Source organism: Lissotriton vulgaris, chromosome 9 (assembly GCF_964263255.1).
Source record: "Lissotriton vulgaris chromosome 9, aLisVul1.2, whole genome shotgun sequence".
NCBI lineage: Eukaryota > Metazoa > Chordata > Amphibia > Caudata > Salamandridae > Lissotriton > Lissotriton vulgaris.
Genome location: NC_141697.1, coordinates 981017826 through 981034506, shown reverse-complemented (window position 1 = coordinate 981034506; position 16681 = coordinate 981017826). Strand labels below are relative to the sequence as shown.

The 16681-nt window shown below is 44.1% G+C and overlaps 1 protein-coding gene across 1 annotated transcript in view; it reads right to left on the bottom strand.

Annotated features, from left to right (window-relative positions):
• Nucleotides 1–351: 351 nt before the first annotated feature.
• Nucleotides 352–16681, bottom strand: part of ZMYND10 (zinc finger MYND-type containing 10) — a 317696-nt gene continuing 301366 nt past the window's right edge. The window contains exons 11-12 of the mRNA XM_086936812.1: nucleotides 7767–7892; nucleotides 352–1373 (exon numbers count right to left, since the gene is read on the bottom strand). Of these exons, the coding sequence (XP_086792938.1) occupies nucleotides 1277–1373; nucleotides 7767–7892 (223 nt within the window). The 3' untranslated portion in view covers nucleotides 352–1276. The remainder of the gene's footprint in view (nucleotides 1374–7766; nucleotides 7893–16681) is intronic.

Genomic DNA, 16681 nt, shown 5'->3' with positions numbered 1-16681 from the left:
AAATCGCAATTAGGTAACCGCTATTATAAATGTTGATACATGTGGCCTATAGTCTCTCCTCACGATGCAATAGGCCTACAGATTAAATAGTGGCGACAGTCCCACTCTGGAAGTGACACATTAGGCAGTTAGCCACTGAGGGTGGCCACAGCCAACGGAAGTTGGGCTTTCATGGATAATATACCCAAACCCTGGCAAATCCAGGCGACAACCACCTACATCAGTCTGCGTGAGCATTACTGTCAAGCAGCAGCATTTACTCCTGCATTCATGATAGCTGTTCAGTGACTGCAGGATTTTTTAACAAACTTGTAATTTCGGCGTTGCAGCAAAAAATGTAATGAAAATAGATACGTACTCCAAAACAGTTGTGCTTTATTAAATTATATAGATTCATACATATATGTTTCTGTTGATGTCAAAACAACTTTTAGGTGTGTTGAGAGGCACTTCTTTTCAAGTTGAAATTCAGCAAGGAGTACGATAAAACTTTCCAACAACTCAGCGCAATGAGGGTTACGCGGCCCAATAAATACTGAAACTGTAAAGTAGCATGGCTTTAATTCGAGCGTTTACACTGTCCCCGGCCCTCCCTCACTCTGGTTTCGCATTACTTAGGAGTAATCTGGGCTGCAACTAGCGCCTGTTGATTTCCCTTCTTCTGAACGACCCCCACTGCAAACATTGTACCAGAAAAAGCAACCAAGTTAAGAAGGTACATGACACCACCAGAACCAGGTGTACTTCAGATAAACAAAACCATCAGAGGACAGCTTGGCATGCCTCACTTAAACCAAGAGGAAGGGAATACAAGCCTGAGAATTAGAAAGTGCAACAGATGAATACATGGTCAGGAGCAGTAAATAAAAACAGAAAAGATGCACAATGCAAAGAACATGAAGAGGAGAGGCGGTCGGACATAGGTTGCAGAAGACAACTGGAAGATTAAGTAAAAGTGAAAGGAGGGACATGGAGAAAATATCAAAGAAAGAGATCAGAGAGGACGTCAGAAGAAAAGAGAAACGTATTCATTTCCAGTATGGCAGTGAGTAGGAAGTGGGATAAAGGGATGAATGAAGAAGATGAAAGAGTGAGAAACAAAAAAGCTGCTGTTGTCAATGAGTAAAGCTAAATGAGGTTTACGATGGGTGAATTTGATGTGTGAGTAGGGGCGGTTCAATTTCTGCTGGAACGAACTCTGCTGATGAGGGACATAGAACTGTCTTTATCGTGTTCGCGGGAAGACAAGGGTGTTAGACAGAGCATTGGCCCACCATCATGACTGCATATGGACCTCCTTCAGTGCTTTTATTGCGTCAGCCATCAGATCGCAAGCCTTCTTGTGCTTCTGCCAGTGCTTCACCTGGCACTCTCTGCGGGGAAAAAGTACAGGAGTGGTGTCAACAAAGCATCAAAGAGGGGCAGTGGAATCATCTTTGAGACAAGGAGATCAGTTATCTTAACATCTTCGGTGCTCATGCCCTCATGAGTCAGGGTAGGCGTGTGCTCATGACGGCCGGGAGCCGTCAGAACGTTGCCGCTCCTCCCACGCGCTATTAATTCCCCGCCTGTGTGGGCGAATTAATCAGTGGGCGGAGTTCTGACGACTCCCAGCCGTCAAAAGCACACGCCTACCATGATTTATGACGGCCGGGAGCTGTCATGAGCACCGCGGCGCCACGCAAACCCCCCCTCACACTGCAGTGAAATTCGCGGAGTGGGGGTTAACGCCACTGTGAGCTGACTGTTTGCAGCTAAGATGGATTCTGATCTCAGAGCCACACTTAGAAACACAGGCATAAACGCTTTGTTACAAACACAAGGATGAAACTGAAAAACCATGAAATGCCATCTCAATGCACTAGAACTAGCATACAATTAGTGAATGATTTTTAAAACAAATGTTTGCATAATATTCTTTTTAATTCATTTTCCAAAACAATCAGAACGGATATCCAATGAAAAGGTCAGGTAATGTAGCGGATTAGATATATAGGACTGCCCTATGAATTTGTTTTGTTTAAAAGACCCAACAGGTATGAAATTGAATTGATTTGAAAAAACATTTGTTTAGCGCATGGCTACCCAGGAGCATCCCAGCGCTGGGCAGTACTAGAGGAAACAGAACCTTAAGGGAAGAGCAAGGTCTTTATCTATTTTCGAAAGGCGAGATGGTTAGATTTCCTGCAAAGGTACAGCGGTAGAGTGTTCCACAGCTTGGCGGCCATATATGAAAAAAGCAGACCTCCACTTCTGGCTTTCTTGATCCTAGGGACCCCTACTAAATGGCGCTCATACGAGCGCAGCTTCCTATTAGCCCTATAGGGGCGAATCATGGCTGAATTTATCGGTGGCCCGTTCCCATGCAGGGATTTATGGACAACGCAGAGGGCCTTAAAGCTGATTCTTTCCTGCACCGGAGCCAATAAAGAGGTTGTAGTGCAGGTTTTGCTGAACAGCGATTGGAAACTCACATCAGCAGTCTGGCTGCATAGTTTTGTACAGTCTGAAGGTTTGCGACTACTGAATTTGGGGTGCCTAGATATAAAGCATTGCTATGGTCTATCCTGGAGAGTATAAGCAATTGGGCTAGCACTTTTTTTTGCTAGGAAGGGAAGAAGGGGAAGCACTTTGCGGGCCATTCTGAGCAGGCCATAGCATGTAGCCGCAGTCTTCCTGGCTTGCGCCTTGAAGGTCAGGTTCTGATCTAGTCAGGTGCCCAGGCTCTTTATCTCGGCTTTTGACTGTAAGCTTAAAGGATTGCTGAGGATCATGAGCTCAGTTTTCTCACCGTTGAGTTTTAGATGTGACAAACCCATCCACTTAGAAACTTCTTTGAGACATGAGTGGAGGCCATTGGATCGCTGATCTGCATGGGTCAGCGCTACGACCAGTTGAGTATCTTCGGCATAAGTTATCATGTGGATCCCGAAGGGGGCTACAATATGTGCCAACAGGGCCAGGTAAACATTCAAAAGAGCCGGGCTCAACGATGAGCCCTGAGGGACTCCACACTGGAAGGGAATTGGTTTTGAGGTGATGTCATTCTCAAATACCTAAAAGAATGTTCCCTCCCGAAATGAGTGCAGCCATTGAAGCACAGTGCCAGTTAGTCCTGCGCTCCTGAGATGGTGAGCTAAGATACAATGGTTCACCATGTCGAAGGAGGCGCTAAGGTTGAAGAGTATTATGGCTGAAGATCCTCCTGAATCTAGAACCTTTCTAGCTTCTTCCACCATGGCCAACAGGGCAGTTTCAGTGCTTTGCAGCGGGCAGAATCCCGTTTGGGAGGTATGGAGCAGATCATGAGATTCAAGAAAACTGGAGAGAGTGTGATTTACATATTTCTCCACAATCTTGCTGATTCACTGTAGGAGAGAAATGGGGCGATAATTGCCCAAGTCAGCAGGATCCAGATTGTTTCTTTTTAATAGTGTTTTCACCATAGCCCTTTTCCAGTTGGTGGGGACCATACCTGTAGAAAGTGAGGCATTAATCAGGTCAGTGATAGTGGGGGCAACTATTGGTGCTACCAATTTCAGGATATTGGGTGGGTGCCTAGGTGACCTACTTTTGACCGAGGACGGAAGGCTTAAAAGTGATTCCTGGGGTAAAGGTGAAGAGGTCTCCAGCGAATATTCAGTTACATGTGGACCCAGATCTGTGAGGTCGCTTGTAATGTCGCACTCACAGTCACTCTGGGGTAGGCATTTGAGGATGTTCTGTAATTTAGTGGAGAAGGACTCTGCCTGTTCATTCCAACGCTGACTCGAGGTGTCTGGTGCAGCAGGAGGGGCGGGGGCTTGGAGTTGCTTTTTTATAATAAGAAAGGTTTCTCTGGGGGGATTGTCGGCGGACAAGATCTTATCTTCGTAATAGGAGGTCTGGGCTTTTTTTTATTTCTGCCTTATAAATGCCAAAAGCCGCCCTATATTCCATCTTCTTGTTGAGTGATAAATATTTCCTCCAACTTCTTTCCAGCGGATAACCATGGGGACTTATTAGGTCAACCCGTCTTTTTAATCAATAATTTTTGGAAGTACCACATTCAATGACTCCTCTATCCAGTTACAAAAGTTATCATTGGCTTTGATTGGGCTAGGATCAGGCTTCAGTCTGGTCCTCTCCAGTTCTTGGGCCCACTTGTCCAAGGGAAGCTTGGAAAAGGGACGAATTAAGGTGCGCATAGACTGGGTTTGAGGTGTGGTAATAAGAGGGGACCAAAGAAGGGGAATAAGGAAATGATCAGACCACAGGAAGGGGATTGGCTTTTTCCCTTTTAAATTATCTAGATTAGAAAAAACGGGATCAAGGAGGTGCCCTTTGACATGAGTCGCTCGCATGATCTTCTGTGGTAATTGGAAGGCAGTAAGGTCCCGCGCTAATTCGAGTGCCGTAAGCGCTAAGGGATCGTCGAAGTGCAGATTAAAATCTGTAAGGAGAGAAAAGTTACCAGCAGTATTGGCCTGATTAACAACTGCTTCCAGCAGAGATTTACATAATTTGCCTGTTACCCCAGGGGGGCGGTAGATTAGAATGCCCGCGAAAGAAAGGGAAGGTGTAAATTCTATAGAGAAGTGGGTATTCTCGCAGTCTGATAGTGGGCTACCAAGCAGGCGACAGGTTAGATGGTCTTTGTAGATAATGGCGATACCTCCGCCCTTGCCTGTCTTTCTGTCCACCCTCTGCATCAAGTACCCGTGGGGGAGTGCTTGGATGATGTCTGGCTCCGAACTGGGGTTAAGCCACGTTTCAGTAAGAATCAGGACTTCTGGGTAAGAATCTTTTAGATGCATTGAGATCTTTGCCGTGTGTTTTGGTAGAGATCTGCAATTCAGCAGGAATAGTTTGTAAAATTTACTAGACAAGGAAGGGGCAGTGGTGTGAGGGGAAAATTCAAGCCTGCAATAAGGGCACCTTTCAAGAAAACCTTCGGGTGAAATAGAGTGTGTACATGCATTACATTACCTCACTGGCTCCTTAGATCCTTAGATCAAGGACAAGAAAGCTAAGGGAGAAATAATAAACAATAACCTCCCCAGGAGAAAAAAAACACTCCCTCAGGAATATTTTAAAACATTGATTGAGTTATGAAAATACCAAAATATTTTTCCAATGAGGTAAGAGAATCAAATTTGCAGATTTTTACAAAAACAAAAGACATATTATGTAATGCAGACATGTAGAGCAGACAATCACCGCGGAGGGTATCCTGAGGCTGAGAACGTTTGAGTTTAGGCAGACCTAGGGCCTAGTGGTAGTACTCAAAAAGCCAGGTACTCAGCTTCTTATGTAATTCAAGGAATGAGGACGAGGCTCTTATTTGTAGCGGCAGGTGCATTGTACACTTTATGAGCAATGTAGGAAAAGGCTTAACTGCCGGATCTGGTTTTAAGTATGCGAGAGGCATCTCTTGCTCAAGTCTGCACTAGAAAAAGTTACTTATTTGTAATACGAGTTATTCGTCTAGGGTAACTACACTTAATAACTCCAACGCACTTGACAATTGAATCTCTTTTCTACATGTACCCTACCTAAAGGCACATCTTCTTTTGACATTTTGTTCAATATAGCCAACTAAAAATGTTAAATGACTATGCAGAGGCAACAACTCCAAACTTTACTAAAGCATCTTCCTAAATTCAGAAAAAGGAAACTAACTGGACATGAAGGTAGTACACCTTGAGTGGAACAATGGTGGTACTTCACAGTGTCACACTGTCTCTGCAATCCCAGAGGTACAGACAGTATAACAGGGCTAACGTTTGACGCTCTATTATTGCGTTAGGATTATAATAGGGGCTTGTCCATCTGAGTGGGTGCGATCAGGTTTCTGAAGGGGCAGGTGGGTTTTCTATCAATAACAAAAAACATCATACTCTGAGAATGAAAGGAGGTGGACAGCCAACAAATACCTGCTATCCAACCACCACAAGTGTTTCAGAGAAGCTTAGGTCTGATATGAGGTATCATGGTTTACAAAAAATGTTGAGCTGGGATGCTGCCCAAGTAATTACCAATGGCTGATATTAATTCAAGCATTCCATCCATAACTTTTTTGTATGTGTCATGATGGGCTTAGGCATCTACTCTGTAGTTTCGTGGCCAGATGCATAAAGCTCTTTTCTAATTGCAGACCCTAGTCAGAAGCACTAACACAGCAAACAAGCTAAGAAAGAGGTGGCGAGTCACACAGCTGCTGTTGCCTCATCCTGGTCTTTGCATGTGCTCAAGCTCAGACTTTTTCTCCCTTCTACTTTTCTTGCTGGAATGTGAATTTACCTTGAAAATACAAAAGGCAAGAGGGGTCTAGCAAAACAGGAACAGTTGGTTTAATTAATTGCGGCTGGGAAACAGTTACAGAAACAGGTCTGAGGACTGTCTCAACATACATTCGTTCTAAGTGCCATAATTATACAGTCTTTGGAGCACAATCAAAAAATGTAAATCTTATTTTAGAAAAAGGAATGCGGGCCTCGTCATTGAGCTGTAAATCAGGCCACCTGATAGCGAATGTAGGTGGGTCTCGACCTTGCTTGGACACAATGAGGGCGAGTCTGTGAAGTGTCCAGATGCCCAGCATGAGGAGTGCGTAATGACGAAGTGTACTGTGTGTGCTCTGTTCTGCTTGGTTGAGTGGCATCTAACTTTACAGTGTTTTAGGGACGTGCGCGCCTCTCTGACCATCTGTGCTTTATTGGAGCCAATCTCCTGGGACCATTGTGATGTTTCTGCCCATCTGTGGGACTACTCTGGGTTTTTCCTGTTCGCACGTTTGTCCAGCTGGATCCGTGCCACCCCCTGTGATCTGTCAATCAGTAGCCTCAGGACTAGATGGCAGGGCCTGCCTGACCATATATTTCTTACTCTGGGTTGATGGAGAGGTCATCCCAAGAGATTTCGAAAACAGTGATTCGATCTCGTTTTTGGATATATATTTCATATATCAGCATCAATATTAACACTATGCTTAAAGAGAAAAGAACTTCTACATCTGAACTACTTGGCTTACTCTTAGACTATTGCAATGCTCTACATCTGGGCATATCGACTAAAATCCCTACAAAATTAGACAGCAAATTAGCCATTTTATGGCCACAGCTTGCAAGACCTAAACCTTTACTGGTACATCTTTCTGGCTACCCATCCATGCCAGAGTAAGTTTAATATGATTTGTACATAAAGGCCTTTAAGGATCAGCACCATAGTTTCTTGCCTTCAGGATTTGCAGATAAGTGCCCACTTTTTCACTCCACTCATCTCCATCTTCTTAAGGGTTCCTTATTTAACCTCAAAATAATTTCTTCTCATTATGATCTACGTTTTTTGTTAAAGACCTTTCCATTTTCTAAATAAATCCATTCTTTAACTGTATTACTGATAAGAGACCTTTGGGTGAAAGAGAGCTCTACAAAACTGAACATAATGTGAATGAGATGTGGGAGTCCATCCATCCACTTTGACTCCTAGATTTTTACGGTGTTATTTGGTACGAGGAAAGGCCCTATTGTACGATAATAAAAACTATTTTAAATAAACCATGAAAGTATATGCCATTGAATGATATTCATGAGAACCTGCTTCAGAGAGTTTTTCACAAGCTGTAATTCTTGATGCTTTTATTTGTTATGATTGGAAACAATACACCTATATCTGGTACTGACTGATTCTTCAAAAATTGCTCTGGGCTCATAACAGGAGCTCCTCTGGATGAATGCATGAGTTACAATCTCACAGAGTTAAGAATTTGAGATGTCTGAACTCACCTTGTGCAGTACCATTCACCCTGGCAACGGGAGCATCGTTTTGCAGCCTCTGAGCCACATGATCCACATTTGGGTTTCTCTGGGATGAGTGTCTCCATTACATCAAGATTATAGGTCTCTGCCCACCTGTGGAGAAAAGAAAATAGTGTATTGTAAAGCAATGGCAACTGCATTAGAGAAAGGCTTTGTGGCTGCCAAAGATGGCCAAGTATACACACATGCGTAGGGAGGTGATAGATGCTAAGTCAGGGAGCAGAGACAAAGATACATTTAAGATACTGTACCCTGGGGCGTGGACTGGATGAGGACCCAATATGGCATGCCATGCCTGAGCTCCTGAGCCGGGGCTACAGACAATGCCTCCTACGGCCTCAAAGGTGACGCCGTGGAGGTCCGTGACCGTCCGCTTGCTTGGCAGACACTTTTAGGCACCAGAGCGGCTGAGTGGGCAACTTGCGTGACTGCGATCATGCTGGTGAGTTTGTTGGTGCTCCACAACAAAGATGGTCTACCACATCAGAGGGAGGACCCCCGCCGCACGTGACTAATGCTGAGAGCTCAAACTTGGCCTCTATGTAAAATTACAGCCATGGCTGTGGGGCCTCCCTGCTCTTATCTTTCCATGTGAGGACCACTGGTAATTTTAGCTTGTAGTGTCCTCTCCCTGCAGTGGCATGAACTGATGGGGGAAAGATGAGCATCACATCTCTATGGGAAGCGTGCATGTAATTTAGGGACAATTTTTGGAGCATTTAGTGCACTTCCTTTGCCTGTCTTTATCTGCCAGTATCAATTGTCAGCAGCGGAGCCCAAGAGAGGGGGGCCTCTGCAACAAAAACACCTAAGAGCACAAGTGGCCCATAAGCCAGAGAGGAGACTCCATGGGGAGACGGTGCATCCCCTCAGACTTACACCTACCTGCAACAAAGGGAGACATTCCTGCTGAAAATGAAGAAGGATATTGCAGCAGTGAATACAAACTTTACCAAAGAGCTCACGAAACTAGATCAATCTGTGAATGGTGTTGAGTCCCTTATAGATCTGGTAGAGGTACAACAAGACCATGCACAGGATGACCTGGCCGAGAGTGTCAGCGCAAGAGACCCAAAAAGAATGCCTTCCACGTGAACCGCTACCATGGCAACAACATACAGATAGAGGCGTGAGAACCACCATTTCAAATGCCGAGCTGGAAAAGGTGCTGTTCCGCCACATCCTGAGGGGAGGGATTTCACCCTCAAACGCACCATTTCACGGTCTCTTGATATCAGCAATAGGACCAACTTGCACACGACATACTCATCAGAGTCAACTTGTATCAGGTCAGGGAAGGTATCCTGAGAGCAGCTCGGAAATTGGACTCCACCATCTTTAGATGGGACATCCCATCCTTTTTCAAGACATATCATTTTAGACGTTGGCCAACCGCAGTGATTTTAGGGAGGTGCTATCCTATCTATGTGAAAAGAAAATCCTATATCGTTGGGGATTCCCACTGTGCATGATCTTCACAGTTAATATCAAGCAGGTTGCCATGGGCACACCAGATGAAGCCTTCATTGTTTGCATATGGTTCCTTTGTTGCGTGTTTATCTAGGTTCCTGATCGATACTGTGACCTTATGCCCCTATTCGGCTATAAATCCATTTATTCCCTATATTGGCATAACCGTTCAAGTGCGATATTCAGAAAGTCATCTCTGACTTCACACGAACAGAGCCACGTTCAAGGATATCTCTCTCTGCCACTTCCTTTGCAACCAATTAGTGCAATGACAGAGCAGAAGTCACTATCTGATATTCCTAGATTAACACTCCGAGTTCTTCAACAAGATAAAAACTCAGCAAACTGGGAAATCCCCCTTGCTTTGTTTTGATTAGTAATAGAACTCTAATGAGCAACTGATAGCTATCACTTCCTAGTGACATCTTTAATTGACGTCTTATGTCCAGCAAACTTGCGTCAAACCCGGCACCTGTCAGGTATAAATATTACCAACGTTGCCTTAAGCAAAGAGAGCTGTTGTACTGTTGCTAGCTGTCTGCAAGACCCCGTGTTGGTGAAGCTAGCACCCTGTCGCTGCAGCCTGCTGTCCCTGTGGTGGTGAAGCTACTGATACCATTATCGCTGCTAAAGCGCGAACGATGGTGTGGTATGCTTAGGAGCTGAACAGCCGTCCCTCTCCGAAGAGCCCAGCAGATTCCAGCTGCCCGCGGACGCTGTCCCCCGCCTCCTCCTCTCGACGCGCTGAAGAAGAGCCGCTGCCTTTGTCGTGCAGAGAAATCCAGCTCCGGCGTTTCCGGTCTACCCTTGCGGGTGACAGGGATATCGAGCTTCCCCTGAAGGAGATACCAAACCTCCATCCTTCTATTCAGAGGTATGGTGTTGACTAAACCCTTAGATGAGAATTCTTGAAGCAAACCTTGGCAAAACCAACTTAACTTAAAGCTACTTACTTACTCCCCTTCCACGTGTTAGGCTTAGGTCAGGCACACTGGGGTAGGCATAGTTAGAAGCACCAGTTGAGTATTTTAGCCTAATGTATATATGACTGTATATATATGTTTTATTTACTTTTAACCATTGTATGGCTAAGAAACCATATCAATGCTTTTACAGTTCTATTTTGCAATTCTTATCTTACTGTACGTACTTTTTATCATAACAAGTCTTGCAATTGTGGCAATACATTTCTCTTGTACGAGAAGAAAGACTGTTCAATAAATGTTAACCTTTTATTGACAAACGCCCGTCTCTCTATTCTCTACATCTCGTGAAAGTAAACTGCACTAGACTGACTGAGTGAAATACCTGTCTATTGTTTCACACGACCCTAGAGATTGACTCTTGATCTGAGGAGCAAAGTTGTCATGTTGCACGGTTGTTGGAAAGCTGAATCCCTTCTTGTCTGTGCCAGGGAAGCTGATCACTTCCCATGCAGAGAAGAAAGTTTCCAGTGACCTCTGAGCTAGTTGGTAACACACCCAATTAAGTTTAGCATAGTCAGTGGAGGCCTGGAATATCCGCAGTTCCACGTCGATACTACTGTTTATGTTATTCCAATGCGCAGGGCCTAGTGGGAAACTAGGAACTACACTACATGGCGCCCAACGTTTGGTAAGGCGATAAACTAACGCAAGACGTTAGAGTAACTCAGTCGTGCATATTTCACACAGACCCCTTTCTCCCGTAAATACTCCAATAGACGTCTGGAGTGGGTGAAAGGTTAAAATCCGCCCGACCTTAGTAGGAAGAGATTCCTATGTAAAGCTCTGGTTTATTCAACGTTGAAGGATACAGTGTTCCAAAATATTGTGCACCTAATCTTTGTCTCCTTGGAGACCTACTCTGCAAACCTTGCATTTTTACAATGCCAGGAGAAAACGGAACCACTGGGGCCGCAGCAGATGCGACTCAGCAAGGTCCCGAACACACAGACCCGGATGCTATTATCATCCCGGTCCACTTAAGAAGATCGATAACTTTAAAACTTATAGAAAACGGACTGACACCTCAAGGTGGTACAGTCATTTTCGTGATAGAGGCTCACGAGTATCGGCAGACAGAGGTATTCTATTCATGGATAAACATTCCAGCGGTAAACGCTAGAACAAAAGAGTTTCACTATTACAAAATAGAGAAACCTCCGGAAGAGTACGCTCCTTTCGAGGAGATTGAAATTCCACTTAAATTTCAAGAGCACCTGCTCTGGTTTAATGGCGCCCTAAAACATAATGATCACATTACCAAGCTCGGTCCACTAGGTAGACCAGGAGCCACGTGGCCGGTTCTAGCCAGCTACACACACATCCTGACAATGTAAAAATGTCTAAAGAAGAGCTGTTAGTACAGCTAAAAACACTAATAAAAATACATAGGCAATTAGTCCAATATGTAATGCGGACTGCAACAGTCCAACCAGCTGTTAATGTACCACAGCTGACCCCTCATCAGGGGAACACTAATAAAATCACACCACAGAACATACAGTCATGTCTTGGTAAAACACCCGTAAAACGGGAACAAATTCCTTTCTGGTTAGCACAGAAAATCACTCAAATAGAGGCAGTATTTCCTGATACTACCCCTATTGAGAAACACAGAATCTTGACCATCTGCCTTCCTATGGGAATCGCACCACACGTGGAGGACTGTGACACTTGGGGTACAGTCTTTGCTTCCATTTACACAAAAACACATGGCGGTAATACCAGAAGTGCTAAAACAGATTCAAAATGAATTCGGTCCAGAGCCCGCTTTAAATCTAGGTATGAAATTACTGAAAGACTTCAAGCAGGTCTCGGCTATATTATTAGCCAACATTAAAGGAGAAGCAGCATCTGTGGCGATCCACCAGAAGTTGAAGGAAACAGATATAAAAGATCCTGTTGAGCTTGCAAAAATCATAGAAAAGTGCTATGAAGAATTAGGTAGAGACAGCTTGGGTGGGAAACCGGTAAAGCCCCAACTGCTCGAAAATCCTGAAAAATTATTTATTAAAAATAATTTAAACACTCCTAAAAAGAGCTGGGATGGAAATAAACAATCCACTCCCAAGGAAAAAGTTTAACAGTCCAGAGGAAGGTCTCCTCGACGGAGGGAAAGAACTCCGACTCGAGAACGCCAGTCTCCCCAGAGGGAGCCCTCTGAGAAAAGATATAACCTTAGAAATAGGGATAATCTGAAAAAACCTGATAGATATCAAAGTATTGATACACGTCCCTCTCGATCTTTTCCACAGAATTCGGAAAGAAGAGGACGGTCAGACCCAGGAGAGCACACCAAGTCCAAAGACAAGGAACCTGCTCAGAGTAAAAAATCTCAATTTCAGAAAAAGAAGGTAGCCAGTATTAGGGTAATCAACAATGCCGAGAATACTGAGGACACAGTTGAAAAACGGGGAGTGGGCATTGACAATGTTGGACAGTGCAGCAGAAATCAGTATAGCGCGCAAGATCTTGATGAGTCATCTGGAGACAGTGGACACGAATGAATACATTCAAGTTGAAACTGCCGACGCCAGACTTAGTGAGCCCCATAAAATATACGAAATAACATTGCGTATAGAGGGTGATAAGACGAGGAAAATTAAGGGTCTATTTTGGGACAAGCTCTCAAAAGGCTATGATATTCTGTTAGCTGAAAAAGATTGGCCCCCAGAGTTTGTCAGGGAGTGCCCTCGTGGCGAAGAAGTGATTATGCCTGCCTTCTCGAATCACATTCCGATTCACAAAAAATATACATATGCAAGGAAATGGGCAGTGGCCCAGGCACCTGCATTATATAAAAATCATGTAGGATGGGATGAGGACTCACCTCCTCACAAAATCCGATTAAAAAGTGAACCAACTGCCCAACGGCAGTATCCCATAAAGCAAGAAGCTAAAAAACGAGTCAGGGAGATCTTAGATCAACTTGAATACCAGGGGGTGAATGAAACATGCACCTCTCAAATGAACAATCCTTTGTTTCCTGTCTCCAAGCCAGACAATTCATATCGTCTAGTTTTGGACTACAGACACCTTAATACATGTTGCAAAACTTTTGCAGTACAAAACTCGCATAGTGCAGCCCTAATGAATAACATAGTTAGGAAAAAATATAAAACGACATTAGACATTTCTAATGGTTTCTTGTGTCAAAACATTGCACCAGAAAGCAGATATTTGACCGCTTTCTCTGCATTTGGGTCACAGAAAAAATTCTGTTGACTCCCACAGGGGTTCAAGAACAGCCCAGGACTATTCTCAGCTAGGGTAACAGAGTTACTACAAATCTATGATGATGAAGCATTATCTTACGTAGATGATAATTATCTCACAGACGACGACTTGGATACTCACTTAAAAAGAGTGAACACCATTATACTTGGGTTCCCAGCAGAGGGTTACAAATTCAACTTTAAAAAGTCCCGAATTGCCCATCTGACAGTACTATTTTTAGGGTACGAATTATCAAGTGAAGGGAAAAGCCTAGCGGACAACTTCTTAGAGAAGTGCGCTGTACTCCAAGCTCCAAAAACACTGAAGAATTTACAATCCATACTAGGTTTTCTGAATTTCGGGAGAACTTACATTCTAAATTACGCAGAGAGGGTTAAACCTCTCTACGAACTAATTAAACCTGATTTTAAACAAATCAATTGGACTCAAAAACACACAGAAATTTTGAGATCACTGCAAACAGACATGTTAGCAAAAACAAAATTAGATACACGTGACAACACACGTGATCTTGTAATCCGAGTCATCCCAGGAAGATGCGGATTCACATACCTAACCTCTAATGAGGGAGAAAAGGTACCAATTTCAATTACATCTCACTTGTACACACAAGCAGAAAAAGCATTCAGTCCCACAGAAAGAACTGTGAAAGCAGTGCAAATCGCATTAGCAAATGAACGCGAACTAGCACACGGCAAACGGATTAATATCCTTACAGCGGAATCCGCCTTCGAGGCGCTATTCAGCCCGGTAAACCTGCCTACAGTGTCACTGGATCCGAAATGGATACAGTGTATAGATTCTCTAGGAGCGGAAGACGTGAAATACTATTTTGCCCCGCAATTCGAAAAACTGAATGATTTAGAATATGAAAAAGAATATCCTCTGCCAATCGAAATTCTGCCTCTCCCACAATATGCCTGTATAATCTATACAGATAGCTTTGTACAGCATTTTAACGTAGAGAGCAAATCCTACAATGCAGCGTGTGCGATCATTAAAGGTCGTTGGCTGTGCGGTTAATTCAGACTGAAAGTAACAAAAACTGAATCTGTAAGAAACTGTTCGGTTCAGAGAACTGAAATCAGATCTTTAAAGATGGCGCTCGAAAATGCAGAACGTGAATTCCCGACACTTATCGTGTGCGATTCTCATTTTTGCGTCAACTCTTACAACAATAAACTGCAGAGCTGGATTGAAAACGACTACAAAGATGACACAGGTGCCACAATAAAGCATAAATTGCTCTGGAAACAGGTAGCTCTTTTACACAAAGAACTACAAAAGACTCACGTGATTCACGCACAGAGTCTTCGACGTGATGGCGTTCACGTTGCAGGGAATTCATTGGCTAATACAGCCACAGCGGAAGCAATTAACCCGGCTTCCGTAGCCACAAAAAAGCGTACAGATAAATACATAGACGGGGAAACCATGCTGGCAGTAAAAACGACCGTAAAAGGCGACTGTGCAGCGCTACCCGTAAACTATCCACTCAATTATGCATACATAATCGATGCAAACTCCGTTCCTTTTGCTCGAATCCCTGGAGTGGGGGACAGAGTAATTCCAAACACGAACAGGAGAATATTTTTAATAGCAGACGCACCCATGGGTTTGGGTCCTAGGCACAGGAAGATCAAGGAATCCCTGACTGAATTACAATCAGTATACTGGTGGCCTGGAATGAGTGTAGAACACCAAATATATGCAAATAACTGTGAAAACTGCAATAGGGATCACAGTAGTGAACCATGCTACCGGCTACCAGTCAGAAAGAGCGTAACGCTGCCTACACCCCATCTTGCGTCCTATTAATAGTTAAGGCTAAACACACTTAAAAGATGTGGCCCCAGCGCTCGGCTGTCGCTAGAACGGTTATAAAAGATTTGCGAGTCTTTATCGGCACATACGCAATTACCACGTTCCATTCTGATCAGGGTCCTGCTTTTAGCTCTCGAGCTTATAAGGAGGCCATGGCTAGCTTGGGAATTGGGTTGCGGTATTCTTGTCCGTCGCACCCCGAAGGGAATAGTGTGGTAGAAAGAAAACACCGGGACATAAAGCAATCTATAACAGCGAAGGTATTAGGTTCAGGCGCTGGGTGGGTCAAACATTTAATACGTGTCCAGACTAGTCTTAACAACATGCCAAGAAATTCTCTGAAAGGTTTCAGCCCATACGAACTATTGTTCGGAATTAGAATGCGTATTCAGGACCTCGATAGTCAGATGTCAGTGGTACAAGAAGAAACAACGCACTTTGATGTAAAGCAGAGGTCTTCAAACTTTTTGATGCCGAGACCCCCCTGTCAAAAAACTTTAGGCTTAAGGACCCCCTTCTGACCAAAATATCAAGAACTTGGTACTCACCATCATCGACAACCAAAAGCGCCCCAATTCCCACGGCAAATCATTTTACGGTGGTGAAATAGAATTAAACAGTGTTTAGCAAAACCAAAGGTTAGTGGGTGACTGTGGGCCGTGGTCTTTTGGGTTTTGTTATTTGTTTCAGTTTTTGGTAACCATCTTGGCCAAGTGAACAATAAATTCTGAAGGCCATGAGAAAATGCTAAGAGGCTGGCTGCCGGAGGGTCCAGTCACCTAGGCTATAATTATATTCACGTGGTACAAGTACGGCCATGGGGTATGCCCTTGTGATTTGTGAGCTTGAGCTATACTCAAAGGTCATCTTGAAGCAGACTACCTATGCTCACGGTGCATCTATTGTCCCTAGCAGGTGACCTATGACCTCTTTCACGTCAGTGCCCCTAGAAGTGCCCTTCTTTTCAGGCCACACATTCAGTACAGTGGGAGGCTTAGTGTCTGGAATTGTGAACACGTGTGCCCATGCACTTGGTGCAGGACAACATGTTGCATGGTCAGACTGGCTCAACTGAGCCTTCGTCTTGGAAAGGCCTTCGCAGGGTGAGGGTCAGAAGAGAGGCCGTGAAAGGTATCAAAATACACTCGTCTAGCTAGAGATGGAAGTCAAAAGACGCCTGTTTAATTTTTGTGGGTGACGTTCATTGTACCCAGAGGCAGCTACCAACCACAGGATATCTAACAGAGAGAGGTAAACTATATTATTTAAGATCACACAGGCCGTCAGCAAAGAGCTGGATAGCATCCAAATGAGCACACACAGTGATTCTCTGTGGGCCTTGACATGAGACAGACAGATGTTTACTGC